General features: G+C 39.4%; 1 protein-coding gene across 3 annotated transcripts in view; it reads left to right on the top strand.

Annotated features, from left to right (window-relative positions):
* Positions 1-13,386, top strand: part of ttc7b (tetratricopeptide repeat domain 7B) — a 36,901-nt gene that overhangs the window by 2,988 nt on the left and 20,527 nt on the right. For all 3 annotated transcript variants that reach the window (XM_057343330.1, XM_057343329.1, XM_057343328.1), the window contains exons 4-15: positions 2,213-2,346; positions 5,016-5,137; positions 6,525-6,603; positions 7,298-7,470; positions 8,039-8,102; positions 8,305-8,442; positions 9,255-9,338; positions 9,587-9,691; positions 9,838-9,955; positions 10,649-10,706; positions 10,900-10,972; positions 11,350-11,510. In XM_057343330.1, coding sequence (XP_057199313.1) covers positions 2,213-2,346; positions 5,016-5,137; positions 6,525-6,603; positions 7,298-7,470; positions 8,039-8,102; positions 8,305-8,442; positions 9,255-9,338; positions 9,587-9,691; positions 9,838-9,955; positions 10,649-10,706; positions 10,900-10,972; positions 11,350-11,510 — 1,309 coding nt within the window. The remainder of the gene's footprint in view (positions 1-2,212; positions 2,347-5,015; positions 5,138-6,524; positions 6,604-7,297; positions 7,471-8,038; positions 8,103-8,304; positions 8,443-9,254; positions 9,339-9,586; positions 9,692-9,837; positions 9,956-10,648; positions 10,707-10,899; positions 10,973-11,349; positions 11,511-13,386) is intronic.

Genomic DNA, 13,386 nt, shown 5'->3' with positions numbered 1-13,386 from the left:
AAACAGAGATGCTTCAATGTTTCAATTTTAGCTGGCTCCTGTACCATCATCATGGCCAGATGCTGCATCATTTATTGCAGTTCACATTTTGGCCTTTTGGTGGCAGCATTGACTTGTGATGTGATAGGTGATTTTCTAAATCTTTGCTGTGCGAACACGCACACATTTTTAGTACCAGGCACAGTAAATGTTTGCCAGGACCGCAGCGTGGGGTGATCAGAGTTATGAAGGGTCGGCGGTTCTGTGATGCTCTGGGGAAAAACTGCAGGGTGGCACAGAGCCTGTCTCATTCAAACACCTCATAGCATCTCTTTGACTGACAGCTGCCTTTTAACGCCAACAGGGAGGGTCCTAATCATCCACCACACACATACACACGTGTTTCATCTCACTGACACTTTCTACGTTTCTCCTGTGTATATTAAACCCTCTTGCTGGTTAATAAAATTTCCCTTTTGCTGCTGCGATGCCTGTGACGGACTGTTCTGGGGCGTCAGATTTATTGCAGCTGTTATACAGGTCATTAAGGAGCCTGCTTGCAGTAATGGGGCTTGTCTAGGATCTGGCTAGTATAATGGGTCTTTAAACCTGTAAAGGTGGATGGGGAATATTTATTTGAGGAGTACAGCAGACTGATGAAAGCATTATGTATATGTCAGAATGGAAGAGAATGTACCTTTTCTAGAGCTTCTAGGCCAAGTTCAGACCTTCTGTGTACAAAGATCCATATAAGGCAATGATGGCAATGTCATTATTTTTTCCGTAGGCATCGGTGTGGAACAACAAGGCAAATCCCTCTGCCCTGCTTAGTCATGACATTTAACTTTTATTTAGAGGTGAAATGTGTATTTTTTCCGCAACACCAAGTGAAATTGCTCAAATTATTTTAGGCTCTTAACAGCGTAAGCCTTTAGATGAAAAGCTAAAAAACGAAACCTGTTAGTATTTAAAGAACGTGCTCTTTAAAAATATGGAGCTTATAGTAAACAAAGTTATCAGTGGAAATATGTGGTTATTGTTATAGTTATGCTCATAGTTATCGTAAACGATGTCAACTGGGTCGTTGTTATTATGTCACTGATCATGATGAATTATTCAGCTCAGTTTTCTGAATCATTCTAGAACATAGCAGACTGTTATTAGTTTTCTCCACCCTGTGAAAACCGTTTATTACGTTGTCTATTATTGATGCAGTTTGAGTAGTTAGGAGGGCTACAGTTTCGGTTTCCTGTCACAAGGCCATACTGTCATGAAAAGTTTATCTGGGCTGAGAACCCAATACTAACAGCAGCCAAACAAACAACTCTTATTGTGATGATCAGCCACCTGAGCGCTGCCTTTGGCCTGTTTTTTTCATGCAATGAGACATTTAAGAGGTGGCTTTAGATGCCTAAGCTGGTATGCAAAGATTTACTACAGTTTGTGTGATATCTCTCGGTAGCCATGCTTGCGTCTTCTCTGCACTGATTGGTTCTCGGCTGACCCAGGCGAGGCATCGGGATCCAGCAGTTGAGCAGACATCTCTGATGCTAAAACATTTAAGGCTTTCCTGGTTTGTCTGAGGTCTTTGATTTTCTCACAGATGTATATTTCAGGGTCTCACTTACTTTGTCCTGCAGCGACAAAGGAAGCAAACTCAGACTGCATAAATGAACCACATCACGTTCAGTTTGACCATCTGAGAATGAATGATTTATCTTTAAAAATCTGATCAGATCATAAAAAGTAGATTGGAGTGGTTCATTAATCAATTGAATTAGGATTGATGTAGAATTTTGGTTGCGCAGATGGGATTTATTTCACTACATTATAAAATATTGAGAACCTACATGCAGAGCTGTCCTCATGCTCAGTAACACTGAATTCGGGATTAGTTTAGGCCATGTCTAGCATTATTTGTATTCAAGACCCTTACAGGTGAAGTGTTTAATGTCTGCGTCTCCAAACAGAATTGCAAACAGTTTGTTTGATCTGCTAAAATGAGACGTAATAATTTTAGACATGAAGCTGAGAATCTGTAGCTCAAAAACATTCAATGTATTTCTTCGGTTGTACTCCATTCTTCATGTAAGCACATTTCAATGATCGTATTAAGACCTAAATTGAAAAAATTTGTCATAAGACATACACATCTCACTGAGTCTTGTAGTATGCTAGAACATAAAGTGCCTTTCCTGTGGTTGATTTTTTTGCGGTTGTTGTTTATTTGTAGGTCTTTGTCTGGAGAAGGTGCATGCGGCATCCCCATCGCTGTCCAATTGTAATGCTGACAAAGACCAGGAGATCATCACTTGCTATGAGAAGTCTGGAGACATTGCCTTGCTGTATCTTCAGGAGGTAGAAAAGGTATTACAACTTTCCTGTTGATCTAGACTAGTACAATGACACTAAAGATCTGAATTGATATATATGATGATCTGGTTTATTCATTATGTTCATGTCATATACTGTAGATCAAGCACAACAAACATTAGAATCCTAATATTAAAGTGATACTTCACCCAAAAATGAAAATTCTGTCATCATTTACTCACCTTCGAGTTGTTCCAAATGTGTTCTGATGAACACAGAGACAGATATTTGGAATAATGCTTATAACCAAACACCCATTGACTACCATAGTAGGAAAACTGACTTTATCGTTTTTTTTGTTCTGTTGAACACAAAAGAAGACATTTTGAAGAATGTAGGACACCAAACAGTTCTGGGGCACTTTTGACTACCATTATATTTTTCCTACTATGGTAGTCAATGGGTGTTGAGATCTGTTTGGTTATAAGCATTATTCCAAATGTCTTTCTCTGTGTTCATCAGAACGAAGGTCGAAGTCGAAGGTGAGTAAATGATGACAGAATTTAAATTTTTGGGTGAAGTATCCCTTTAAGGGTATGAATCTTGGGGCACCTCATTATTCAGTTTCAATACAATTAAAAAAAACTATTTGTCTATATAGCACTGCAGACATTGCTACCGTGCAAGTTTTTAATAATGTTTGTCATGTGCATGCTTAATAAATAAACATTATTATGAATTTTAAAGATCCAGTGTTTGAAATTTAGTGGCATCTAGTCGGGAGGTTGCGAATTGCAACCAACGGCTCACTCCACCCCTCCCTTTCGAAGTACTACCGTGCCTGACACAGGACTAAGAATACATTTACACAAAAAAAAAAACATTTTGCATTTTTGAAAAGTTTCATGTACACATTACAGCGTTATCAGAATGATCTGCAATTATATGGATCCGGGAAAATGAATAAAAACGATGTATTATGCATGCCAGGCCAGTGGATGGCGATGTTGCGCTGTAAAGAAACACTACTGCATCCCCTGTTTTAATCTAAAAGCGCTTTTAATAGACTTTGTGGGCGTATTTTGTTTGTTTATAATAGTGTGCAAATAAATACTTTGTCTGCGCTGGTTGTAGTGGTGCAGTAAATCTACTTTTTGCTGGAGAAATGATAATAAGTATGTCATGCGCCACAAATATGCAGCATGGAGGTCGCCATTATTGTTTGGGGAATACTTGCGCATACCTACAGACTGAACACGTAATACGCATGCGTATGACGTCATCGTTTTTGGAAAACGCCGCCTTCAGAGTTTACACGGAAACGATAATGCCATCGTTTTCAAAAACTTGCACTCAGAGACCCGTTTTCAAAAACTTGCACTCAGAGACCCGTTTTCAAAAGTTTCCGTTTTCAGTGTAAATGAACAGCCAAAACGCATAAAAAGTTTTCCGTTTGAAACAATATGGCAAATTACATGTAAGGAGACCCGTGGTGTATGTATATAGAAATAGCTCATTCTAATTTAATAAAAACATAACGTCTTAATACAACTCTGAAGACATGTATATTATATTGCATTTCCGTCAAAAGATCCTTAAAAAAATTACACAGCACCTTTAATGTGAATTTGAGTGCATTGATTCAGAAGTTTTTAAGAAAAAATTACAATGCATTAGTGAGTGTATTCTACTTAGCATTGTGTTGCTATTCTATTTAAATCATGTTTTCTATTGACCCATTTAATTTCATACATAGTTATTTTCCCGTTTTTGAAGACCATTGGAAATGTTTAAAAAAAACTGTAGCGGAGGACAGATTTACACAGTACTGCTGCAGAGGGGCAAAGTGATGGGCAGCCAACCATCAGACTAATCCCTCCCTGTCCTATCCATGCACTTAAATTTACAATCAAAGCCTGTAACAAGTCAAAGGTCTTTCTCTTCCGGAATGAGACCGATGTCTTTCTACTGTATAATATTTTAAACTACTGTCTGTTTTGTAGAGTAGAGTGCAGATTCATTCCCCTGGATGGTGTTCCTTATTTACTGCTTGTGATTTAGTGTTGGAGGGGATTAAAGAGATGGAGAGGGAGAGAGAGTAAGTGAGTGATGGCAGAAGAGGAAAGCTTGCGTTCTACTGCAGTGTTGACGCTGCAATTTTTAAGTGCAGCTGAAGTTTTACGTTTGACCTTCATGGTGGAAAAAAAACTCTCACCATCCAAACCACCATCCTGTCCAAACCAATCCCTGAATACATGTAGTAAACACATCTCTCTCTCTCTCTACTTCTTTTTAAAGGAAGAGTTTACCCAAAAATAGGAATTATGTCATCATTTATTCATCCTCGTGTCGTTTAAAATGTGTATATGACTTTATCTTTTGTGGAACACAAATGAAGATATTTTGAGAAATGTCTGTGGTTTTGTGTCCATGCGTCTATAGGAGTCGATGGTGGCCATCGATGTTTAGTTACCAGCGTTCTTCAAAATATTTTCTTTTCTGTTCTGCAGTTGAAAGAAAGTCATACATGTTGGAAATAACATACGGGAGTGTAAATGATGGAAGATTTTTTATTTTCAGGAGACTATCCCTTTAAGATGTGCTCTGTATTTGATGAAGAACTAACAGGAAGTGGAAAATCTACAATGATTAGGAATGAGAGATTGAGCTTGTGTCGACAATGATTGACATTAGGTGGTAATAAAAGTTCTTCTTGTTATCAGGCCCTCAGTGCTGGCATTCAGAACCGCAGTCCAAAGCCTGGCCCGGTCACACATGAACAGGAACTTGGCTACTTCCTGGAAACTGGACTTCAGAGGGCACATGTTATCCATTTCAAAAATGGGTGAGCGCTTCACTTATGTGGGGGTGTCTATTTTCTTTGTAGTTTTGAATGATCAGACCTTTGTCTAAACTGCAAACGGTCTGGTTCACACTGGTTCATCATCTATTCCGCCCTCTGAGATGAACTCCACTTAGCCTACTTGTATCCGCTAAACCTCAGTCGTTCACAGCCAGTAGATATTTGTGTGTCATATATTCATGTGTATTCTGATGCCACGCTTTCCCTCTTGCACCACGGCATCTACGTTATGAGGCTGTGTGTATGACGACTATTCGTATGTATCTCACCACTTCTTTCACATAGAATAGTGCCTTTGCTTTTACCGTAGCAGATACACCTATACTGCTGTTCCAAAACAAAGTAGTCTACATATAGGCAGCTTTTAAAGGAAATGAATGAATAAAGTCTAAATATGAACTCCAATGAAATAAATCGAGCTTCCCTTGCACCTCCACTAAGGAGTGCTTTTTGTACTATGCACAGAGTTGCTGACTAGAGAATAAAAGATAAGCTGTCCATCTCTCGTCCTGTTCCTGCGTTCTGTGCTGTTGTCCAATTCAGAGGCCGCTGCGTGCTGCTGACAGATGTCCCCTAACTAGATGTGCACTCATCTGTTTTGTTGTCATACTGTAGTGTTTGGCACCTCTCCTGTGAATTGTATGAAAATGCAAATGTGAGCTTGTGTTTATGCATTATTTTTTATTTGTGCGGTGAGTGTGCAGTAGGGAACCTCCATATGGACGCAGGTGGGGCATCTGTCTGTGTTTGTAATGCATCTGTGTGAAATATGACCAGCGCAGTGGTGCATTGTGGGTAATGTATCTGTTATGCCCATAAATGATGCAAGCAGCATCTTCGAACCTCACGGCACACGCAAACCTGACAGGATCACATATTTGCATACTCTTCGGCTCTCGTGTGCTACGTGTACGTGGACATCAGACATTAGTTGTGAACTGTTTTTAATGATAAAATGTGTTCTTATATTCCATTTTAAGATTGAAGACTGATTATTTGCAATATGCTGTGAAACGCTGCAGTTTAATCGGAAATATCGCCCCAAGCTATAGACAGGCGTCTCACAACAATAACAATTCACACGTTTACATATGTTTATATACGCAAATTGTTGGCCATTGATCTAGATGTTAGTGGTAATTGCTGCTGTTAAGGCTCTGATAACTTCCTGTCCGTTGAGATTCCACTGTATTAGTTTGAGTGCTCAATGCTTGTGCTCATTAAATCATAGAAGAGTTCTGACCTGGCCTGAGGCTGTGTTTGTGAGTTGATGTAAGGTTTGTTGATGTCTGTCGGGTTACTTTGAATCTCTAGAGGTGATTCAATGGATCTCCTTTTCCTCCTTTCTTCCACTTTCCCAATACTACAGTAACCTTACCCGAGGTGTCGGCCGTTTCCGAGAAATTCTCCGGGCCGTTGAGACCAGGACCACTCAGAACCTTCGTATGGTAAGAAATTTTGACGTATTTGTCTTTGTAAAACATTTGATACTATAGACCGTTTCATCGGACGCGCGCGCCTGACCCCCAGTTAACTTCTGGTTTGTGTTTGGCTAGTGTCTAATAATAATAACTATTTTATTTAATTTACGTTAATATTCATTCATTATTATTTTATTGTATAATAATTGTATTAAATAAATTATTGGTTGAATTTTACTATGTTCATAGTAAATGCATACAATGGGTCTTGTAGTTCGGGCACATTTAAACAAACCGTATAGTACATTGACATCTAGCGGTTGAGCTTGGTATCGCAGTCTAAATTCAAAATATTGGAGTGACAAGTTTAGCCAAGTAACGGTTCTTCCCAGTTTCTTTTGATTGTTATCATAAATAATCTACAGGTACTCTATTGTTTGTGAATGTGTACCGGAAGTTCAGTTGGGGTCACAAAAGTGCGCATGCGCAGTAACGTTTGTTTATGTTGTGAAGATGGAACTGTCTATATACTAACCTTGCACATGTGTCTATTTGTGTGTTAAACTTATGTGTGATTCAATCATGATTCATTGTCAAGTGATTTTTTAATAAATAAATATTATTATATATAAATATTATTATTAGAATTTGCATATTTTAGAATAATCATTCACGTTTAATCTAGACATACAGTAAATATACGATGTGCGTGTATGTTTAGACTATTGCCAGGCAGCTTGCAGAGATCTTGCTGAGGGGCATGTGTGAACAAAGTTATTGGAACCCACTGGAAGATCCCCCCCACCACTCCCCTCTCGACGATCCACTCAGACACACCGCCCACACTAAGGACTACGCCCTCAGCCGCCGCCCACGTATCTACTCAGGAGAGAAGTAGGACACGCCCCTTTGTCTCATTTGTCCAAATTTACTTTTAGTGTGAACAGGGACATAACTTGTCACTAAAAAGATTCAGATGAGATTAAAGGGACATTTCACCCAAAATTAGAATTCCCCAAATTGTTTCAAACCTGTATACATTTCTTTGTTCTGTTGAACACAGAGAAAGATATTTGGAAGAATGTTAGCAACTGACATTTCTGGGACATCAGTGACTACCAAAGTAGGAAACATTTAAATGGTAGTCAACAAAACAGAAGATTTTACAATAAGTTTTCCTACTATGGTATGCAAAGATGCCCGAGAGATGTCAGTTGCTAACATTTTTCCAAATATCTTTCTTTGTGTTCAACAGAATAAAGAAATTTATACAGGTTTGGAACAACTTAAGAATGATTAAATGATGACAGAATTTTCATTAGGTGGAGTATCCCTTTAAAGCAAGTCTTGGTTGTATAATAAAAAATATTATGCATTTTTTTAAGTATTATTGGAAGTAATTTTGCATTTGCATTAATCTCAATCTCTTTTTCTGTGTGTTTTTTTCTCTTGCTGTCTCTAGCTTGTTTTGTCCACAGGAGAACACTGAAGAGGCTTTACTTCTGTTATTAATCAGTGAGTCTATGGTGAGTCACAGTAAAACTTTGGTCACCCTCTGAATTTTGGTTTCAGAGGTTCTATTTAAGATTTCACCACTGGTACGGGATCTAAAATATGTATTCACAAGAAGAGCAGATAGATCAAAGTTTCTGTTAGCTTAACCTAAGCTAAATCTAAATGTGCATCAAGAGAGTTGTGTTAATTTGGCTTTAAATGTATTTGTCACAGGCTAACAGAGACGCTGTATTGAGCCGAATCCCCGAGCACAATAATGACCGAATCATCAGTCTGCAGAGCGCCTCGCTAGTGTATGACTTGCTGACCATTGCGCTCGGCCGACGTGGACAGTACGAAATGCTGTCAGAGGTGAGGCCCCGCCCACACTCCTTACCATGGGAGCATACAGGAATACAGTATTCCTTCAGCAAGAGTAGTTAAATGTCCTGGTGTGGTTGCTGTTGTAACAAGACCGCGTGTGTGCGTGTGTGTGCGCGTGTGCGTGTGTGTGTGTTATTCACAGTGTGTTTTTGTGCATTACATCTAAAGCATCTTCTTTCATTTTCAGAGAACAGCCTCGGTTCATTTTTAAGTTGCAGATCTCTGATAGAAAGAACAGCCAGTCAAAGAGAAGAGATTTTGTAGTTTTGTTTGTAGTGTGATGTTTTTAGTTAGTGTACCTGGGCAGATTTTTCTTTCCATTTAGCATCTGTTGATCGTGATGATGTTGATCCTGCCAATATTGGTGTCCGTATAACTTTGTGATGTAGGACTTAAAGTTCTTCAAAGTCAAGAATTTTGTGATTGTGTGTGCACAGTTCCCCAAGAAAGCCAATTTTATGCAGATATCAGCTCTGTGGCGTCATGTGTGTGTAGCTTTTTATTGTTATATTGATGTCATTGTTTAATTTCTCTCTGCTAAGCTGCTAGTGTGATTAACTGTAATGCCTCAGAGACATGCTGTAAGCCCCACGGCACTCTGGGTAATCTGCAACAGGAGGCTCTGAGTTTGACCTATGCTTATACTGTGTGTGTGTGTGCGTGTGTGCGTGTGTGTGCGTGTGTGCGTGTGTGTGTGTGTGTCTGTGCGTGTGTGCGTGCGTGCATGTTTGGCTCATCACAGCTATTGTTTTCAGTCCTCATCGGCGTAATTGAAGTTTTATTAATTTTCCCCCACTTAGTGTCTCGAGAGAGCCATGAAGTTTGCCTTTGAGGAATTTCATCTCTGGTTCCAGCTTGCTTTGTCTTTGATGGCTGCTGGGAAGGTCAGTGTTTCATTTTGCTCCGTTGTTCCATTTAAAATTAAATTGAGAATTCCATTAAAATTCAGATTCAATTTCTTGAATTTGAGGTACGCAATTCAAATTCACACAACTGAATTGAAAGCTTTTTTTATTCAGAATTTTGCCCAACCCTGTGTACACTAATCTCAACTTTAACCCTTACAAGACAAACAATGAGTTAATTTCCTGTTTACACTATTCTGTGTGTGTGTGTGCGTGTGTTTTTGTAGTCGGCTCGAGCAGTAAAGGTGCTGAAGGAGTGTATCAGACTGAAGCCGGACGATCCCACCATTCCACTTCTGGCTGTCAAGCTGTGCATTGGAAACCTGCACTGGGTAATAAAAGAAGAATCATGGGAAACGTGCAGACTCAACCAGAGAACTGACACTGACCTGTTTACAACTTTGTAAATCCATTACTGTTTGGCCATCCATGAACAGTGAGATGCTGATGACATGGGGTGTGTGTTTGTGTGTTTTAGCTGGAAGAGGGTGAGCGCTTTGCTAAAATGGTGATTGATATGGGTGAGAAGGCAGCTGAATTCAGGGCTAAAGGATACCTAGCTATCGGGCTTGTCTACAGTCTGAAGGCCACAGACGGTGAGCATACCTGAAACAGGATGCGTTCTGTGCCTTTTGTACACCCTTATGATTCTGGATGTTTTTTGTTTTCTCTGATACAATCTTTACCCACCATGTAATCTTGTTTAACACAATATCTACAATACTTTAACAAATTCCCTTTCGTCACTTACTTTAAAGGAAAGTTCACCCAAAAATGAAAATTCTGTCATCATTTACTCACCCTTGAGTTGTTTCAAATCAGTATGTCTTTGTTCTGATGAACTCAGAGAAAGATATTTGGAAGAATGCTTGTAACCAAACAGTTCTTGGCCACCATTGCCTGCCATAGTAGGGAAAATGTCTTTGTTCTGTTGAACACAATAGAAGATATTTTGAAGAATGTAGGAAAGCAAACAGTTCTGGGGCACTTTTGACTACCATTGTCATTTTTTTTTACTATCGTTGTCAATGGTGGCCAAGAACTGTATCATTACAAGCATTCTTCCAAAAATCTTTCTCTGTGTTCATCAGAACAAAGAAATATATACAAATTTGAAACGAGGGTGAGCAAATGATGAAAATATTTTGGGGTGAATAGGATGTGTTAATCTTTGTGTAAAACTTTCTGTAACCTTAAGGTTTAGGGTATCTGAAACCTTACCAGCTGGTTCTGACTTGATCTTTTCATCGTCATTACAAACTTCTCACACTTCTGTTCTGTGTTTACAGCATCACTTCGAGGAATGCAGGAAGAGTATCAGAAAAAAGCACTGAGTGCTTTCCAGAGGTGAGACTCTCTCTCTCTCTCTCTCTCTCTCTCTCTCTCTCTCTCTCTCTCTCTCTCTCTCTCTCATCTCTCTCTCTCTCTCTCTCTCTCTCTCTCTCTCTCTCTCTCTCTCTCTCTCTCTCTCTCTCTCTCTCTCTCTCTCTCTCTCTCTCTCTCTTTCTAATAACGCACGCTCTGTTTCTCTTATCCTCAGGGCACAGAGTCTATCCCCCACTGATCATCTGGCTGTTTTCTATCTTTCACTCCAGCTGGCTGTGTCTCGACAGGTAAGAAAATCATCATCTATTCCTCACACACAGGTATTCAAGCATCCCATTATTCATATACCAGGTTTAAAGGGACAGTTCACCCCAAAATAAAATTTCTGTCATTATTTACTCACCTCTGAGTTGTTCCAAATCTGTATAAACGTCTTGGTTATGAATATGATGAACCCCGAGAAAGATGTTTAGAAAACCAAAACAGTTCTTGGCCACCATTGACTACCATATTAGGAAAAATTACAATGGTAGTCCAAAGTGCCCCAGAACTGTTTGTTTTCATACATTCTTCAAAATATATTTTTTTATTCAAGAGAACAAAGAAATTATAATAAACAAAGAAATTCTAATAAAAACCTCTTTTGTGTGTGTGTGTGTGGTAGATTCCAGAGGCTCTGGGTTATGTACGGCAGGCGTTACAGCTGCAGGGTGATGATGTTCATTCTCTGCATCTGCTGGCCTTGTTGCTGTCAGCACAGAAGCACTACCACGATGCACTCAACATCATTGAGATGGCCCTCAGCGAGTACCCCGAGAACTTTGTGTGAGTCCAACATATACATCCACTCTCTGTCAGTTGGTGGACCATTGCTTTAGCATCATGAGTTCGATCCCAAGGGAACACATATACTGAAAAAAATGTGTAGCTTAAATGCCCTGCAAGTCTGCCAAAGGCATGAATGTAATGTAATCACAGCATTTCTCAAACCTCTCGAGCTTTCATTCGAGGATGGCTTGTTTTGTGATGCATACATAGGATCGTGTTTGCGAGGTTTGATAACAGCCAGTCAGAGAAATGGGTGGAGACTACTGGATCAGGGAACCAATCAGAGCTGAGCAGATGATATACACACATACACATACTGTGACAGGCAGTGTTTAGACATTTAGGAGGCAAGCTACAGTGCCCACTGTAATGAGAATGTTTGTGTTCGCTGTAGCAGCTGGGATAGATGGGAAGATATCCACTGCTGGCCTATTCAATTAGAAGAGCAAGAACTCTGTGCGTGTGTGGGGGGGACACTCCCCCCACACACAAATTCCCATCTCATTTGATTTGATCAGAGTTCCCTCCATCTCTGTAATTATGTGTGCGTGTTTTGTCCGCAGGCTGTGTATTTCAACCACTTGCGTAATATGGAAACGAAAACCAATTTTTTCTTCCCCTTTACCATGGCCCTCTTTTTTCACCAGGTTATGCCTTGGAGGGTTTTGGTTTTGTCCAGTACTGTGAATTTCAGCATCTGTGTATGTATGCGAGTGTATCACTTTTATTTTGCTTCATTGCCTTGAAAGGAGATGCACCAGAACATCCAGCTCTCCTTATTTTATACACACACAATATTAATTCAGCGGCTGTGTGGGCGTCTTAGCAGTGTAGCGTGCAGATGCAGCTGATATGAAAGCACTGCCGATGATAATGTGCTGTCAGCGTTCTCAATCGGCTGAACTCATATCAGTGCAGCCTTCAGAGACTGCAGCCTGATTACAGTCACAAACCGGTCTCGATTTAGCTTGAAGCATTTCAGAGGAGCTGTTATGTGTGCTTTCTACTTTATACGCTACACACCAGCTGGAGCTTCTTACACTGTCATATCTGATTATAGAAATGCCCATCTGCACTCTCAACAGTGGCACTGATGGTGGAATGTTCACTCAACACGCACTTGATCTGCTTCCTGTAGAAAAGGGAGTGTGAAATCCAGATGTTTTTATAATATGAGATACAATACACCACCAACCTTATTATAAGCAATTCACAAACATACCAGATGAAACAATTGTAACACTAATGTATATACAACCCATTATACTGCAAATACACATTATACCACAAACATAATATAATAAATAAATAAATAAATAATATAATAATAAATAAATGAAAGGGACAACACAAGTGCGTTAAAAGTTTTAAAACAACCGTTTTTAGAGTGTACGATACAACACAACATGAATATACTGTACAACACAATGCACAAAAACTATGCTGTAGCATAGGGGTGTCCTCGACTAAGGATTTACATAGTCGAATCAGAATTGTCACGTCTTGCCTATAGTCGACTGACAGTCGTATCGCATGCGTGTGTGTGTGTGGGGGGGCGACACCAGGTGGTTAAGGGTATAGCACAAAGTGCAGCACAACATTGATGCACCAAAAAACAATCAAACATTAATTTACATTTGTTTAGAAACAGAATATACCTTTATAATAAATAAAAATACAAAACGAAATAAACCAGATTCAAGTCACAATGTGCAAAATAAATGTGTTTAGGCAAAATGTCTGAAATGCAGGGGAACTCAAAACACAAGGCACAAATAGAAAAACATCACGTAACATTGCTGTGCCACTTACTAGACCAGATCTCGCCTCAAAACTATTTTCAAAAGTACTCGATAATAATGATTAATTAATA

Source organism: Triplophysa rosa, linkage group LG10 (genome assembly GCF_024868665.1).
Source record: "Triplophysa rosa linkage group LG10, Trosa_1v2, whole genome shotgun sequence".
In the NCBI taxonomy this organism is placed as follows: Eukaryota; Metazoa; Chordata; class Actinopteri; order Cypriniformes; family Nemacheilidae; genus Triplophysa; species Triplophysa rosa.
This window is presented reverse-complemented; position numbering and strand designations above follow the sequence as displayed.